The following is a 17,831-nucleotide window of genomic DNA, read 5'->3' on the forward strand; positions in this document are numbered from 1 at the left end:
CAGCCACTCCTTGTAACTGAAACCCTCCAGTCCTGATAATATTTCGCAAATCTCTTTTGCAACCTTTCCAGCTTAATGATGTCCTTCCTATGGCAAGGTGATGTGAACTGCATACAGTATTCTAACTAGCCTTCCCACATCTTGTACAACTATATCATGAACCAACTCCTGCACACAGTGCCATGTCCAAACACTACCGTCACAACCCCCCTCTGTTCAACAAAATTCCCCAGGGCCCTACCATTTACAGAGCAAGTCCTGCTGAGACTTTGTTGTTGAAACCCATCCAGTTATTCATGATCTGATATTACCAATGGTGTTCATGTTCTGTGAGAATATGTGCAATGTGTGAATTAATATAAATAGTAACCTAGGTGATATTTCTTTTTTATTTTGCAAAATTTAATTAGATTTTTGTATATTTTTGACCTTCGAACACCACAAAATTTATGTGACCAATAAAGTACTTTCTGATTTGATTATCGAGAAATAAATGGGGCATCCAGTTTGCGATTGCTGCAAATGCCAGATGTGAATCTGTGATTGAAGAATAAATGGTAGCCCTTTCAGAGTCTAAATCGTCCTGCTCATCATCTATTTTGTTTTATAGGGTTCTGTACCCAGAATGACATATGTTCTTGGTTTAATATCATGACTGAAAGGTTTGTGAGCAATTGAATCAAGGCTCCAACTTTGAGTGAAACACAAAGGTCTTCAGACACACTGATTGCTCCAACTTTGGTGCTGAAGGAATTACATTAGTGATGGCTGAAATATTAAAAAACAAATTCTCTTTTTTAAAAAAGTTATCTGGTAGTTTAAAATGTTGATTTTTTTTTTCCCCCCCTTTCTGTTTGAGAAGCTATGCTTTGAATAACTGTAAAATCAAAATACTCTAGGATGAAAAAATGAAACAATTAATGCTTGGAGCTTTCAACAATCCAGTCATAATATTTGGAAAAAAACAGTTAATGCTTCTGCTTGATACTTTCATCATTCGATTTTGATGAAAGTTTGTTGGCCTAAACATAGACAAATAATGTTTATCTCTAATTCTTCATGACTATTTTTCAATCAATGTTTGCTTTTATTTCTTAACTAATCAAGGTATGATCAGAATGTAGGTAGGCTGAATAAAATGGCAGGAGAGGGGCAGAGGGAGAATCTCAGGTCCACAGGCATGAGGCTGTAGGTAGATATGGGAGGGAGGGTGTTGGGGGTCAAGATTGACCAACAAAAAAAACTTGAATTTGGCTAAGATATCTGCCATGTGATTACCTTTTGGGTGTAAGGCAAAATGCATTGTTTTGGTTCCCCCGCCTCAAATTTTGGTTTTTTTTTGTTTAAACAAAAAAATAACCCTGTTAGATGATGGAATCCTTTGATCTTAAACTTCATCTGTGCAAAATTAAGTTGCATTGTTCTGAGTACTGAAGATCCTCTTGGTTTCTGAAGTGTTTTCCTACCACCTTTCCTGGCGTGGGTTTTTTCAGGCTATAGAAAATGAGCCTTGATGTCTGGTCTGATTTATTTAGCTGTGGAATCTTGAGTGGTACATTAGCAAGAGGATCATTTTCCCTACTGAGGCTGTGCTAGGCCTTTGAAAGGCAGTCCAGTTTGATGCACTCCCCTTTGCTATCTCCATAACACTTTTTTTCCATCAGATTCTGATCCAATTTTATGTGGTGCCTATAGTCTATATCCACCCAATTAGGGAATGCATTCTAAGTCTTTCTACTTAATCTACTAAAATAAAAATGATTGTTTTTGCTCTAGTTTTGTGTCACTCAGCAATAATCCTGGTTATTGATCCTTCAGCTATTGAAAATAGTTCATCTCAACATAAATCTTTCATAATTTTAAGTATCTGTTACTTTATAATCCCTGCATTACATGGAATAACACCGCAGGATACCCAACCAGTATATGCCTGTAATCTCATAATGCTTGCCATATTATTTGCGTGTAGAATGAGGAAATGACGGTTGTTTTGACTGTTGTAGTTGGCTATGAGAGATTATTTGGGAATGTTATGGCATTACTGATTTTTTTTTTTAATGTCTTGGGTATTTGCTGTTAATCACAGAATGCCATTTTCAATGGTGTCTTAATCTGGAAGTTGTATCTGAAAATCCATCATTTGCATGTGTGTTTTGATTTACAGAAACAGGGGAGATCATAACTAGTCATAAGGAAGTGTGAATTGGGACCCCCGAAACTTAACTTCTGAAAATAAAGTTTTTAAACTTCAATTAATACACATTGGCACATCATGTTTCAGCATGTGTGAAAGCGTTTTCATTTTTAATGATTGTGTGGCGGCACACATCCTCATGGCAAACCGGCCCTGCTTGTATTGCCAGCATCCCTTCCAGCCCGCACCCTGGGCAGCGATTATGATGTCACAATGCACCAGGTGACTGAGCTCCTGCTGCCTTAAAGGGGCACACTGAATTTGAATAAAATCAGTTGTTAATAACCCTCAATGTGGTGGCTGTGTTTCTTCCACTGCTCACACTGCCACAGTGGTGACCCCGACGAGCCCAGACGTATTTCTGGACTCAAAACAGCATGGATTCAGCAGAAGTTAACGCTGTCTCCATTAAGTTTCCCCCCTTTTGGACTCACCGACCGATAATGTGGTTTGGGCAGGTGGAAGCAAAATTTCAACTCCACAATGTCTCAGACGCCATGATGTTTTATCATATCGTGAGCGCTCTGGACCAAGATTCGGCAGTGAGGGTGGACAACATCTTCCACCACCCCCCAGCTACGGGCAAATACACCGCCCTCAAAGACCTGCTGCTTGGAACTTTCGGGCTAATTCCCTAGCAATGGGCTTCCAGGCTCCTTCACCTTGATGGGCTTGGGGACCGTAGTCCATCGGCGCTGATGGACGAAATGCTGGCCCTAGCGGAAGACCACAGCCTTGATTTCTTTTCTGCCAGATATTCCTGAACAGATGCCGGAGGACATCCAGCTGTTCCTCACAGATGAAGACATCTCGAACCCGAGGAGAGCAGCAGCCTGTGCAGATGCCCTCTGGCGCACGAAGAGGGAAAACAAGGCAGCCCTCAACCAGATGGAACGACTAGGAGCCAGACAACTGCAAGCCGCTCTCGAGACCAAGCCAGAGGAGGGCCAGTCAACCTGATGTTTCTACCACCAGCGCTGGGGAGTACAAGCCATAAGTGCCGCCAGCCCTGTAAGTTTCAGGGAAATGACCAGGCCAGCTGCCGTTGATGGTTGTGATGGCTGGCCACACAAACAGCCTCCTTCATGTGACGCACAGATCCACCAGCCACAGATTCCTGGTGGACAGGGGCTGAGCTCAGTCCTTCTCCCCCCTACCACAGCATTAGAGACTCGCACAGTATCTCGAGGCCCAACCCTGTGGGTGGCCAACGGTTCCACTGTCAGGATCTACGGCACCCGCAGGGCACAGATCTAGATCGGTAAGGAGAAGTTCCACTGTCCCGCAACCTGGACACTTTGCTCTGCAAAGTCTCAACAGGCACACCGCGCCTGGTGGTCCCGCCACAACGGAGGCCGAAGGTCTTCAGTCTGATCCACAACCTTGCTCACCCAGTGGTAAAGACAACCGTGCAGATGGTCGCGGAGTGGTTTGTGTGGCATGGGCTGAAGAAGGAGGTGGCAGAACTGTATCAGGTGCCAGACCTCCAAGGTCCAGCAATACACGCAAGCCCCCATCCAGAACTTCGACCCGGCGGTTTGCAGATTCCGACACATCCAAGTTGATGTCGTCGGGCCCCTGCTGGTGTCCAGGGAGTGTCGTTACCTCCTCACAGTAGTGGATTGGGCAACAAGGTGGCTGGAGGCCATCCCAATTAAGGAGGTATCCACGGAGACGTGCGCCAGGACTCTGGTCAGCCAATGGATCGCCCGTTTCGGAGTCCCGGAGCACATCACTTGCGATAGAAGGGCACAGTTCACGTCTGCCCTTTGGACTCAGATGGCGAAGCTCCTGGGAAGTTGAGCTCCACATCACAGCATACCACCCGCAGTCCAATGGGTTGGTGGAGAGGCTCCACAGGCATCTGAAGGCATCGCTTATGGCCAGGTTCTCCAGACCAGACTGGACGGACGAACGATCCCGAGTCCTCCTCGGGATAAGGACGGTACCCAAGGAGGACCTGCAGGCTTCAGTAGCGGAGATGGTCTATGACGCACCATTTTCCCTGCCGGGTGAGTTTTTCGGCCCAGACTCTGTCACCACTGCCACCGTGACAAAAACCTGCTGGCGGACCTATGCAGGCGACTGGCCTTCCTAGCTCCCCCATCCCAGGCACACCACGGCATCCAGCTGTTTCATCTCCCCAAAGAACTTGACTTAGTCCAGTTCGTTTTCATGCAGAGGGGACCACAAGGTGCACCACTACAGTGACTGTACGAGGAGCCATACAAAGTCTTGCACTGGTCCAGTGGAACCTTCACCCTGGATGTTGGGGGGTGGTGGGGGGGGTGAAGAGGAACTTTTTACGGTGGACCACCTGAAGGCGGCCCATCTGGACTTATCATAGCCGGTGCAGCTGCGCCCAAGCGCCAGGACCGGCCGCCAAAGCAACAGGATACGTAGCCGGTTCTGGGGTGGTGTTGTGTGGCGGCGCACATCCTCGTGGTGAACCGGCCATGCTTGTATTGCCATGTGGCGGGGCAGCCATGGGGAAATGGCGTCGTCAGAGTTTCTCTCTGAGTCCAGCATCCCTTCCAGCGCACACCCTGGACAGCGATTATGACGTCACAATGCACCAGGTGACTGAGCTCATGCTGCCCTTTAAAGGGGCGCGCTGAATTGGAATAAAAACATTCGTTAATGACCCTCAACGTGGTGGCTGTGTTTCTTCCACTGCTCACACCCCGACGATTCCACATTTTAAAAAAAAAAGTAGATATGCAACATGGTAACAGGCCCTTCCAACAAGCCCTCACTGTCCAATTATACCCATGTGACCAATTAATCCACTGATGCCTATGTATAAACTCCTTACAGAAGGTGCTGGATTTGAACCGGAGTTGTTGACAATGTAATAGCATGGCACTAACTGCTACACTATCCGTGCTGCCCTGCATGTGAATGATATTTTTCTTTAATTTTGTGGTTTAATGGAAATTACTGCAAATGGAAAGTCTTAAAAAATAAAATCTTAAGCATAATTGAAAAAAGTGTATGGCAGGTCTTTTTGGAGACATTTTTTTAATTGTATTGTTCCTTTCCTCACTTCAGAGACAAGGTTATATTTGGTTGGTTCATCGCTGAATGGCTTCGGTACTCGATACAGTGATGCGGATCTGTGCCTCGTGTTGAAGGAAGTGCCAGTATGTTTGCTTAATGTTTTAGTTTTAGCCAGCCATTGTTCTGGTAATTATTCTTTCATCTTGCTACTTGCTATACTGAAAGGGTATTCTTTATATTGTAGATGAACCAAAGGAGTGAAGCTTGTCACATACTTGGTTTAATCCAACAACTTTTCTACAGACTCTGTAAGTCACTTGTTTAGAGGTGTTATGTTCTTGCAGTGCACTGTTTAGAGGTGCCTTTTTATATAAAAAAAAAACACCTGTGGCTACAAAATGAATAGGTAGTTTGGATTGGGACAAATGTAACTAAAATGGGCTGCTTGGATTTATTGACTCTCATCTTTATGATTTGTAAGTATTTGTGATCTAATGGAATAATTTTGTTTTGTACTGATACTGTGTTTCTTAATGTTGCCTTTCACCCAGACATATGGTATGAATTTGTTTAAACAAGAAAGTCTGCAGATGTTGGGGTTGAGAAAAGTGCTGGAAAAGCTCAATAGACCATGCAGCATCCTTAGGAGTGGAATACTAATGCTTTGGGCCTGGTCCCTTCATCAGGTAGAAACAAAAAAGGTCCAGGCCTGAAACATTGATTACCCTTCACTCCTAAAGATGTTGTGTGACCTGCTGAGTTTCTCCAGTATGTTTTCGTATGGATATGATTGTATTGTTTGTATTGCATTTTCTTAATTTGCTTAATTACTTTGGTTATGGATATGACAAAAGGCAATAGATGTTAGGTGCTTAATTGTAATTTAATTAAACCACAATGTTCGTGCAGTGTCTGGGTCAACCATTGTTCATTTTCGTCTCCTTCATTTCACATCAACCATCAGAGTATTTTTTGATACCTTACATGATCTCAAAAGGCACAAAATTGGTATTTGAACAGTAAATAATTATAAAGCAAAAATCTGCTGGAGGAATACAGTGGGTCAAACAGCATGAGTGGCAGGAAAAGAATGGTCAACCTTTTTTGGTTTGAATCCCTCAAGTCCCAAACATATTTCTTTACCCTCTGAGGACCTCCAACAGATTTTTTTTGTTTAAGATTCCAGTATCTGCAGCCTCATGTGTGTCAATAGTAATTATAAATATTCTCTTGCACTTTCTTTCAATCATTTTTCTTCAACCAGCTTACATTGACAGACCTCAACTGATCCGAGCAAAAGTGCCAATAGTGAAATTCAGGGATAAAGTCAGGTAGGTGATTTGAGTAACTTGTGTTGAGAACTAATTAAAAAATTGCATTTTGTGTTCAAGATTTGTTCTCTGACTACCATAATGAATTGTGGCATATTTAACTTTTGGGTTGATATAAAATTCTGTCATTTTATTTTTAAACATTTTTTGCAGTTTAAATTTATTTGAAAATGGCTTTTTTTAAATAAAAAGCAAAGTGTAGTCCTTTTGAGCTTTTGTTTCATTGATAGGGACATAATATTGGTTGACTTTTGCAAAGCAGCTTAAAAGTTTTGTCCTCTAATGAGTAGTGACTCACTAATTTTGATCACTGAAACCTGAACATAGACAAACTTTGCAAAACATTACAATAAGGGCATTGAGTTAGTCTAACTACTTGTATTTAAGAATCTAATTTGAACCTATTGTGTTAAATTTAAAGTAAATTTTAAATTTGGACATACAGCACAGTAACAGGCCATTTCGGCCCACGAGTCCATGCTGCCCAATTTATACCTCATTAACCTACCCTGGTACTTTGAATGGTGGGAAGAAACCGGAGCCCCTAGGGAAAACCCACATGGACATGGGGAGAATGTACAAACTCCTTGCAGACAGCGTGGGATTCAAAATCAGGTCCTGTCCCAATTGCTGGTACTGTAAAGGTGTTGCACTAACTGCTATGCCAACCATACCACCCCTATGTTTAAGTAAAATATTTTGTACCTGTAGTTTTAAAATCAGAATTATATCTTCCAGTTCTAATGGTTCCCAATGCCAAGACCTTAACCTTTCAAAGCTTTATCAAAGATGTACATGTATCTGTTTTATTTAAAACTCAACCAATGGAAGTCAAATATGGTCATTGCATTTTGATTATTTGGCCTGCTGCAGCATAATTCAGGAATACCTGAGGCTCAAAGCATTGGACCTTATTGAATTATTCTTGCATGCCATTTCAAAATGTGTAAAGTAATATTTTGATAGATTGGAATGTGCTCTGGGGATGAGCGATGGACAAGTTCATGGGGTGGGGAGGTCAGGGTCAAAATGAGCCCTGTTGGGGTTTTGATTTGGGACCACAGTTGTGCAGAGAGTGGTTTGGGAGCTAAGGGCAATGTAGAATAGGGGAGTGACATTAAAGGACTGGTGCCAAGAAATCAGATTGCTGGGTTGGAGTGTTTCTTTTTTATCTAATTATTTATTTAGACACAACATTGTAACAGGCCCTTTTGGCCCATGAGTCTGTGCCTTCTAGTTATACCTAATTGACCTACAATCTCCCATTATGTTTTGAATGGTGGGAGGAAACCAGAGCACCCAGAGTAAACCCACGCAGATACGGGGAGAGCATAAATACAAACTTCATACAGACAGTGCGGGATTCAAACCCAAGTCCTGATTGCTGGCGCTATAACAGCATTGTGCTATTACAGTAACCGTGCTGCCCATTTGTTTGTGGCATGCAGCAGGTGATGCAGGCTGGTAAAATACTGCAAGAAGGAGAAGTGATATGAAGGAGAGGATATTGGGAAATAAACCTACTTAAAATAAAGTTACTAGCCCTACCCTGGTAGCAGTCTTATTTAATTGTTCTTCAATGTAGTTGCATTTCAGAAAGGCTTGACTAAACTTCCTCAGCAACACAATAAAAGAGGGTCACCTTGGAATTATTTCACTTAATTTATGGAATTTACATCGATGTGCAGTGAACTGGTGGTGTGTTGTACTGATGGCTGGCTCCACCCCCATCTACCCATACATAACCCTGGTTTCCTGCCTAAACCCTGATTCCCTTCTGAAGACCACTGTAAGACGCTATCCTCAGTTATAAGCTAATAAAAGCATATGTTCTCCTTCCAGTCATGAGAGCTTTTATTCGCGCTACAATTTTATTAGCTTATTCCCTAGATGATGGAAGTGCTGCTCAAGCCAGGGGTGCTGCTGATAGACCCTCTGTCCCCTGACGCGGCTGAGGAATTCGCATACTGGCTAGAATGCTTCCAAGCCTACCTGAACGCGACCAGAGACATCTTTCACACTGATGAACTCAGGGGGTCTGCACTCGTTTCCAGGGTAGGAACAAAAGGGTATGCAGTCATCAGGGACTGCACTACATATGACATTGTCATCGAGGCTTTGAAGTCGCAAAACAAGGTCCTAGTGAGGCACCGACTCGTTCTACGTCACCAACGGCCAGGAGAGAGTATTGACGATTACCTGCTGGATCTGTGGAAACTTGCCATGAAGTGCAGATACAGCTACAGGCAGTGTTTGTGAGGAAGAACAGATCCGGGACACTCTAGTTGCAGGGTGGGGGGGGAGGGGGGGGTCCGCGCGAGGTACATGATCCAGTGACTCCTCAAGTCAGGTAAGACGGACCTGGCTAGCATTGTTGAACTGGCCAAGTTGCTGGAACAGCCCAAGCTCAAGAACAACTATCTCGAAGCAAGCAAACTTGCCCACCCAAGTGACCCCCTCCAATGTCCGGCTACCCTAGCCCTAACGGCTGCCGCTTCCTGTGATAGGGAGTGCTCCTGTGTTAGGGAGTGCTTTTTCTACGGCAAGAGCCAGCACCCCTAATCTCATTGCCTGGCTAAAGCCTTGGTTTGCTCCAGCTGTGGCATAAAGAACAATGGGCAAAGGGAAGCCCGGGGAAGTCCATGGCCTGCACTGCTCCTGGATTTGATTCCAGACTCAATCCATCTGCCCTGAATTCACCTGAACCCACTTGCTGTGCTACATGCTGTAGGAGGGTGGCTGGTAACTCAGGACAGTGGGGGTCACTCGAGTGAGGAGTACAGAGTCTCCAGAGTCCTAGCCTTTATGTTTCTAGATCAAGACAGACCTCACCAGCTTAGCAACTCCATAGTGACTGTGAAGGTAAACGGATATTCCACTAAATGCCTAATAGACATAGGCTCCTTCTGAAAGCTTCATGGACTGTATAAGAATTCAACCTTAAGGTGTATCCTTCCAATTATTGTATATTCCCTGCATCTCATTTGCGCACTACCCGTATTCAAGAACATTGTATAGTACACTTGTTGTTTGAGGGGAATTTTGTAAAATATGCCTGTATGTACTTTATGAATGTGTGCTCCAGTGCTGTTGGGTCTGAACTATCTGTGTCACCTTAAAAGTATGACCTTGGAGTATTCTTGTCCACTCCCACCTATAACAGTTTGGAACGGAGGGCCTCTAAAATCAGAACCTACATGCAGCCTCTCCACACTGAATATCAACCTATTGCTATCAAGAGCAGGAGGTACAGCACAACAGATCGAGACTTCATAAAGTCTGAAACACGTCTACTCAATATTATTGATCCTAGCACCAGCCCGTGGAGAATGCAAGTGGTGGTGGTAAAAGCAGAAAACGAGTGCAGGCTAGTAATTGACTACAGCTGAACTATTAATCAATACACACTCAGATATGGTGAATGATATTGCGCAGTATCATGTCTATTTGACCATCGACCTGAAAGCTGCTTATCACCAGCTGCCAATCCATTCCAAGGACCGTCCATATACTGCATTTGAGGCTAACGGTCATCTATATCAATTCTGGAGGGTCCATTTTGGTATCACAAATGAGGTTTCTATCTTCCAGAGGCAGATGAACAGAATGGTTGATGAGCATGGGTTGAAGGCTACCTTCCCCTACCTTGTTAACGTCACCATCTGTGCCCATACTCTGGAGTACCATGACGCCAACCTTCAGAGTTTTCTCTGTGCAGTGAAAGCCCTGAACCTCGCTTATAATGCTAGCAAGTGTGTGTTCAGGACTAAATGGCTGGCTGTCCTTGGCTACGTGTTGGAGAATGACATCATTGGCCCTGACCTCGATAGGATGTGCCCCCTGTTGGAGCTTCCTGTTCCCAGGACCATGAGGCTTTGAGGAGATGCCTGGGGTTTTTCTCATATTACGCCCAGTGGATCACTTAATATGCTGATAAGGTTTGCCCTCTGTTCCCCTCTTGGCTGAAGCCCAAATGGCTTTTAATTACTTCCGAAACCACATTGCAAAAGCCGCCATGCATGTGGTGGACAAGAATGTCTTTTTCCAGGTGGAAAGTGATGCTTTAGATGTAGCCCTGGCGGCTACACTTAACCAGGTGGTCCGGCCGGTTGCATTTTTTTTCTCAAGACATTGCAAGGCCACGAGCTCCGAAACGGTGGAAAAGGAAGCTCAAGCCATTGTAGAAGCTTTGAGGCCCTAGAGGCACTACCTAGCTGGTAGGAAATTTACCCTCCTCGCTGACCAGCACTTGGTTGCATTCATGTTTAATAACATCAAGAGGGGTAAAGTCAAAAATGACAAAATTGCTAGGTGGAGGATTGAGCTCTCCACCTACAATTATGACATCGCTTATTGGCCGGGAGCCCTTCATTTCCCTTCAGATGCCTTATCCAGAGCAAGATGTGCCTCTGCATGCACCGGTCAACTGCAGTGTCTACAAAATGAGCTCTGCCTTTCAGGGGTTACCCGTATGGGTCATTTTGTCAAGGCGCACAATCTGCCCTACTCCACGGAAGATGTCATGGAAATGACCAGGTTTTGCCAGGTCTGTGCAAGCTGCATTTCTACTGTTATGAGCCCAAAGGACCCCAAAACCCAGCAGCAATAGATATTCACCAAGACGAGTAGTTTTTAAAACAAAAGTTGTTTTTAATCAACTTTAAACATGAAAATAGAATCAAACTTTAACTTATCTACTAACCCAAATTAACCCCTTTCTAATTGTAAGCGCACGTATATGATGTGTGTGTAAATTTAAGAAAAGTTCTTTGGTTCACAGTTCAATCTCACTTCTTCCAAGTTCTCTGGATGCAGGCAATTTTTATACTGTGCACAGAATTTAACCTGTATAAAGTTCACCAGGCTTTGGTGCTCGAAAGGTAAATGTGTACTGCTCAGGAAGGTTCTTGTGGAGTTTGCAGAGAGATTTTTGTTATTCCAGGATTTCCACAACTGAGGTACCACCATTAGTCACCTCAATGTCTCGCTGATGAAACTTGTCTCATCAGAGTTTTCCAGATGGTAATCTCTTTCTTCAGGCCACCAGAGACTTGCTTTCTGTCCCACTTGTTCCAAGAGAAACAGATAGCACTTCCAGCCATCCACTGCTTTGGAACTTTGTTTCCAACCAGCTCTTGCTTGTTTCAGCCATGACTTTTCAGAATCACACACACGAGCTGAGAGAGCTTGTTAACTTCTCTCGCTCTCTCTCCCCAACTTCCAAATCCAGATAGTCCATGTGACTCTCACTTGCAAAACCCCCACCTTCTGCAATAAACAACAGGAGTTCTTTTACTTTGTCAAGATGTTGTCTTAGATCATCAAAACCCAGGAGTGACCTTTCTGTGAGATCTTTGCAGAAAGGTACTTGTAGCCAGTTTGACTCCTCCAAAACAATGGTCTTTCATTTCACCTACTTGTGAAATGTGCATCACATTCTCCAGATATCCTGCAATGTTACTGAATATGAATTCTTCAGTCTTTCAAATAAGATCTGTTTTAAAATGTGTGTATGTAACCCACTAATCTTACCAAAATCCTCCCAATATTATAATCCATTACACTACCGCCTTGCAAAGGTGCGCCTGATTAAGTCATCCAGGCCCTTCAAATGGCTCAGTGTCTTATTTTTAAGGGACCTCTCCCCTCCACAAACAGAAACAGTTTCTTCCTCTATCATTGAGTACTCCCGCTTCCCATTCACCACCCCATGTCCAGATATGTCCACTTCATCAGTCATAAAGGCCCTAGATTCCCTGTTTTGCCCTGTTCTGGTATCCCAGCTATATACATAGCAACAGGGGCTCATCTTTTATGTGAAGAGCTATGTCAGAACCTACTGGCAAGGGGCATCACATCCAGCAGAACTACAACTCCTGGGGAATGGGCAGGTTGAAAAGGAAAACACCATGATCTGGAAAACTGTCAAACTGGCCCTCGTCAAGTGGCCTTCCAGACTCACGCTGGCAGTAAGTTCTTCCTATGGCACTCCATTCCATCCGGTCGCTACTATGTACAGCAACCAACACTATTCCTCATGAGCTCCTATTCAATTTCAAGAGAAAATCAGCATCAGGAACTACACTCCCAACCTGGTTTACCACTCCTGGTCCGGTCCTTCTCAAGAAGCGTGTGAGGAGAAGCAAGACTGATGCCCTGGTGGAAAGGGTGAAACTGCTCCACGCCAATCCCATGTATGCCTATTTGGAGTACCTGGATGGCAGGGAGGACACCATTTCCATCAGGGACGTGGAACCCGGTCCGTTGCCTCAAGTGCCCTATGAGCCATGGAGCTCATTCTCACCACCCCCAGTCAAGGCCTCAGTTAAATCCAGTTCAGGAGGAAAGTGCATCCCCTTCCACTGTAGAGCCAGAGACCCCGCTTGCCACTACTCCCTCACAAGGGGACAGGAGACCCTCCTGTGCTTAGGTACTCCACCAGGATCTTCAGACCCCCAGATCACTTAAATTTGTAATTAACTATTTTTTAAATTTTTTTCTGAATCAGTGTTCTCTGCCTTCATTCACAGACCCTAAATTCTGCAGCAAGGGATGAATGCAGTGAACTGAGATTCACTGGTGGTGTGTTGTACTGATGGCTGGCTCTGCTCTCACCTACCCATGTATAGTTTCCTGCCTAAGCCCTTCTGAAGATCACTACCCACAGTTATAAGCTAATAAAAGTGTGTGTTCTCCTTCCAGTCATGAGAGCTTTTATTCACGCTACACACTGATTCACATGATTCACTTCTGGAGATGCCTGATAAAATTTAGTGTTAGGATTTGACCTGGAAATTATTGCAATCCAGCCTCACACTTGAAGTCATTGGAACAGTGCCTGGCATTCACTTCTCCTCACGGGCAATGAATAGTTCAACAGGCCATGCATTATGAAAAGTTAACTTGCAAGTATCCCTCAAATAACTTGTATTTTATACAAAACTGACCAGAAAAACTTATCTTTTTTAAAAAAAATATAGCTTGAAGTTGCTATAGAGTTTCATTTTTAATGTGATTTGTCAGAATTAAAGCTCTGACTTCCAATTCTTGGGCATCTCCTGAATCCAGCATTTTTTAATGTTGAAACTAAATTATCTTTTTTATTCTTAATTTTATTTTAGTGGTGTGGAATTTGACTTGAATGTAAACAATATCGTAGGAATAAGAAATACATTCCTGCTGAGGAGCTATGCATCTAGTAAGTACTCTACATGTACATCCGTATAGATTATATAATTTTATCTGCCTCTTAGGCAACAAACATATGTGGCATTCTGCAAAATATTCTTGAAAATCCTGGGAGCCCAGTCAAATTGGCAGCTAAGTTTTTGCTCTTGACATGAAGTGAATTTGGGGCTAAAATTAGTTTTTGTAAAATCAATTCAAAATGTGATGCATTATTAAAAAAAGTGCTTTTGAAACTTCATGCAGGTTATTGAATCTTTTAAATTGCAATGAGTTGTTACTTTTTTTGTGTAACGCTGCCTTGAATGTTGGAGTGAATCACTTGAGGGTGTAGTAGTTGCAATGATTGTTTCTCTCTATTCCTTGCAAACTTTAGATGAAAAATTCTAGCAACAAGCCCTCAGTAGTTTTCTTTGGAAGATGGCGAAAATGGAGAGCTTGCACATCCTTTTAAAACTAAATAAGATAAATGTGAACTGACAATTACGTCAGGTTGTTGGCTTCTTTCAGTGATTTATGGGAGAATGTGACTGCCTGCAGTCAAAAGTTGGCCTGACCTGATTTTGGCTGTGTAAACAATTTTTAACATGAGTGATCTCTGAGAGACAAGCGTTGGATGTTTTTGACAGATTCCACTTCAACTGTTGTTAGTCAGACTTAAAGTTGTGAATATTTAAGGACCTTTTTGGAAGGGGTAAAAAAATATACAAATATTTTTGATCAGTGGTTTTCAAACTGCCCCTTAAATTCTCATTCCACTGTATGCAATCTCTATCCCATAAGTATTTTGTGATTAGTAAGGGATTACCTAAGGTGGTATGTGAGTGGAAAGAAAGTTTGAAAACCATTGCTTTAATTGTACCTAATTGAATTGTTTTGTGCACAGTTTCATAACTCCAACGGAAATGGGCCAATGACAATTTTTCTCAAGCAAAATATTTCACTAACAATTGGGTCTCGAGCAGTGATTCTCAACAAACATGTATGTGTGTATCACCCAAACAATAACAGCTTGGGCACAATTCTGAAAAGTCCATTCAAAGTTAAATCTTAGAAATCTTGTCTTGTAACTCAGATCTTTAAACTGATGTTTAGATGTAATTATGGAGTAGGTGAGACACAGAACTCTCATTCTTGGCAAGTTGCTTTTAGAGAAAAGTTTCTTCATATAAATGATTTTTTCATAATTCCACTATTCCTCGCATAGAGGTTACAGAACTTGTGACTTCAATATTTTCATGAACCCAGGCAAGGGTTAGACGAAATAATAATCAAAATGGTTATAATCAAAATGCAAGAATGATCTTGCTTTCTTTACTCAGATAAAGTTTTCATTGATCTCTGTTGGGGTTATATGTAATTTGTTTGTCCTTTTTCCTTGATGCCAATACAGTTCTTTTAGCTTGTTCTGTTTTAAGTTGCCAGGCTAGTATTTTGTGAATTTTTTCTCCTAGCTCATAATACTTCTGCTATGTTCTTCTCCACCTTGTATGTTTGTAATGTTTCGTATTTTATTTTTTTGTCCACCAATTATTTTTTTTGTTGTATCTTCCCTTGTTGCTAGTCCTTTTTCTGTACTTACTATTTCCCTTTCCAACTGTTCTATTTCCCAATTGTAGTCCTTTTTCATCTTCGATACATAACTTATTATCTGCCATCTAATGAAGGCTTTCATTGCATCCCATAATATAAATTTGTCTTTCACTGATTCCGTATTTATTTCAAAGTACATTTTAATTTGGCTTTCAATAAATTCTCTAAATTCCTGTCTTTTAAGTAGCATGGAGTTTAATCTCCGTCTATATGTTCTTGGTTGGATGTCCTCCAGTTCTATTGCTAATAACAGGGGTGAATGATCAGATAACAATCTAGCTTTATATTCCGTTTTCCTAACTTTTCCTTGGACAACAGGAACTTTTGTCAGTCAAAAGTCAGACAAAGAGAAACAGCAGAAGTGCCTGTCTTCCCTGAAGTCACTTTAATTCTCACTCACCAGGTGACTTTGAATTGAAATCCTTTTTTTAAATTTTTTTTTTTTTTTTCACACTATGAACCATATTAACCAAAATACACACAAACATTTCCACTTGAATATACACAGTGTCATTTTCCCCTCTCCCTTCCCTCCCTCCTTCCCACCCCCTCCAAACCCACTAAACGTTTAACATATACAATACAATAAACCCATTAAACAATGTCATCACACAATGAAAATAAACAAGAAAATTGTGTCATCTACTTTTACACACTGGGTCAGTTCATTTCGTCGTCTTCTCATTCTATCATTTTAGGGGATGGAGGTCCGTGGTAGGCCCTCTCTGTTGTGTTCCATGTATGGTTCCCAAATTTGTTTGAATAATATGACTTTATTTTTTAAATTGTTATTTTTTTCCAATGGAATACATTTAGTCATTTCCATGTACCATTGCTGTACTCTCAGGCTCTCTTCTGATTTCCAAGTTGACATTATATATTTTTCTTGAAGTGTTTTAATCATATGACTGGTTTGAGCAATACTGGTTTCAGTTTCAATTTTCCAAATGCCTGAGTCGTATGGCAGATGGCTTCCTATTTGAATAGATGTCACCTTAAGTAAATATTCATTTCTATAGGATTTCAAATGAACAGTAATAGTGCTGTTTACAGCTTTGAACATAGGTGCCTTTGCATCTGTTAAAAAGGTGTCTTTCCCTGATCCAACCCCCAAAGTAACTTTATTAAAATAAACACAAAATAAAGATAAAGAATAAAAGAAGCCTGCAACAATATAAATAACAAGTTGTCCATCAAGCCAGTTCCATTTGCCTGTATTTGGCCCATGGCCTTCCAAAGTGGATTTTCCATGTATGCATCTAATTTGCAAATAAACTGGGAACAATCTGTGTTCATAGAATTCGGAAGGCTAAAGTTGAATCCCAAATTATAATTCTGAGGTGTGACCTGCCTTTACTTGCATAATGTGTTTCTGCTGAAATGGATAATATTTAATGAATTTAATGATCTTAAAATAATTTGAAGTGCAGAAAAGTAAAGATTAGGGAGGCTTCTAAATGTAATCACAAGAAAATAACTTGTCTCCAATCTTCTCTCCTAGATGTGTTCACTGATTGCTGTAAATTCATGTATTAAGATCTCTTTAGAAGTCAGCTTTTATGATTGAGTCCATAGATGAAAATAGTGTTTGTATTTTAAAGTTGATTATGAAATCTAACCTTTTGTCTTTGAGAGCTTTGAATTGAACTTGGTATGGAGTAAAAATGGCATAATTCCCAGTTAGGTCATTTCTTTTCGGGCTGCAGTTTGTTTACTTGAACATATTTTTTTTTAAGTTAAAATAACCTGCTGAGAGCTAACAGTAATTTAATTGCGTCTTTCATTGATTCACAAATGGAGCCCTAGTTTTGGCTTGAAATTGGTTTGCACAATGGCACCCACACAACACTGGCATTTTGAGAGTAGTTCAGCTGGTGGCAAAATTCCAAGTTATTTACAAAATGCCATTGTTCTTGGGAATCTTGACCCTAACTCAGAAGTTGTGATATCACATTGGTCTTCAAGAGCATATAATCGAGGGTGGCAATATGGGGTTGAAAGGAAGGTTATAACGATGGCATAGAGGGAAAATTAAATGCTCCTTTGTCCGAATGCATCCAATTTAAGAGCATATTCATTAAATTTTAAAAATGTGTAATATTTGAAACCAACCAGGAAAAATAAGAGTTGAGGTCTAGTCAAAGATTGAGAAAGGATTAATTAATCTCGTGGTAGAAGATCCTTTGGGATGATTCATTGTACAGGCTGCACCTCTCTAATCCAGTGCTCTGTGGTCTGGCAACTCGCATGGTCGAACATCTTTTGAATCTGCCGCCATGGTGACATTTTTGGCAGCACTAATGCACCAAAATCTGTTTACACTGGAGCTGAGTGTTCTAGTGGTACAATCCTGTTAATTTATATTCAGCTGTATTTTTAGCCCTTCAAGATGTCATCCAAGAAGCCGAAGTGCAGAACATATACTAGTGCTAATATGTACACACACACTCGAAATCAAAGACTGATTCATTGCACTGGCAGCTCTGCTTATACTCCTCACTGCTGATATTGGGAGTGACATCACTGCA

General features: G+C 41.8%; 1 protein-coding gene across 5 annotated transcripts in view; it reads left to right on the forward strand.

Annotated features, from left to right (window-relative positions):
* Nucleotides 1-17,831, forward strand: part of tent2 (terminal nucleotidyltransferase 2) — a 115,191-nt gene that overhangs the window by 54,515 nt on the left and 42,845 nt on the right. For 4 of the 5 annotated variants that reach the window (XR_011357758.1, XR_011357763.1, XM_069938458.1 and 1 more), the window contains exons 6-9: nucleotides 5,246-5,337; nucleotides 5,439-5,502; nucleotides 6,459-6,525; nucleotides 13,647-13,723. Coding sequence is in view for 2 of the 5 variants with exons in the window: in XM_069938458.1 (XP_069794559.1) it covers nucleotides 5,246-5,337; nucleotides 5,439-5,502; nucleotides 6,459-6,525; nucleotides 13,647-13,723 (300 nt within the window). In the remaining 3 variants the exon portion in view is untranslated. Of the gene's footprint in view, nucleotides 1-3,827; nucleotides 4,207-5,245; nucleotides 5,338-5,438; nucleotides 5,503-6,458; nucleotides 6,526-13,646; nucleotides 13,724-17,831 lie in introns of those variants that run through there. The other variant, XR_011357769.1, reaches the window with a different exon arrangement.

This window comes from Narcine bancroftii, chromosome 1, assembly GCF_036971445.1.
Source record: "Narcine bancroftii isolate sNarBan1 chromosome 1, sNarBan1.hap1, whole genome shotgun sequence".
NCBI lineage: Eukaryota > Metazoa > Chordata > Chondrichthyes > Torpediniformes > Narcinidae > Narcine > Narcine bancroftii.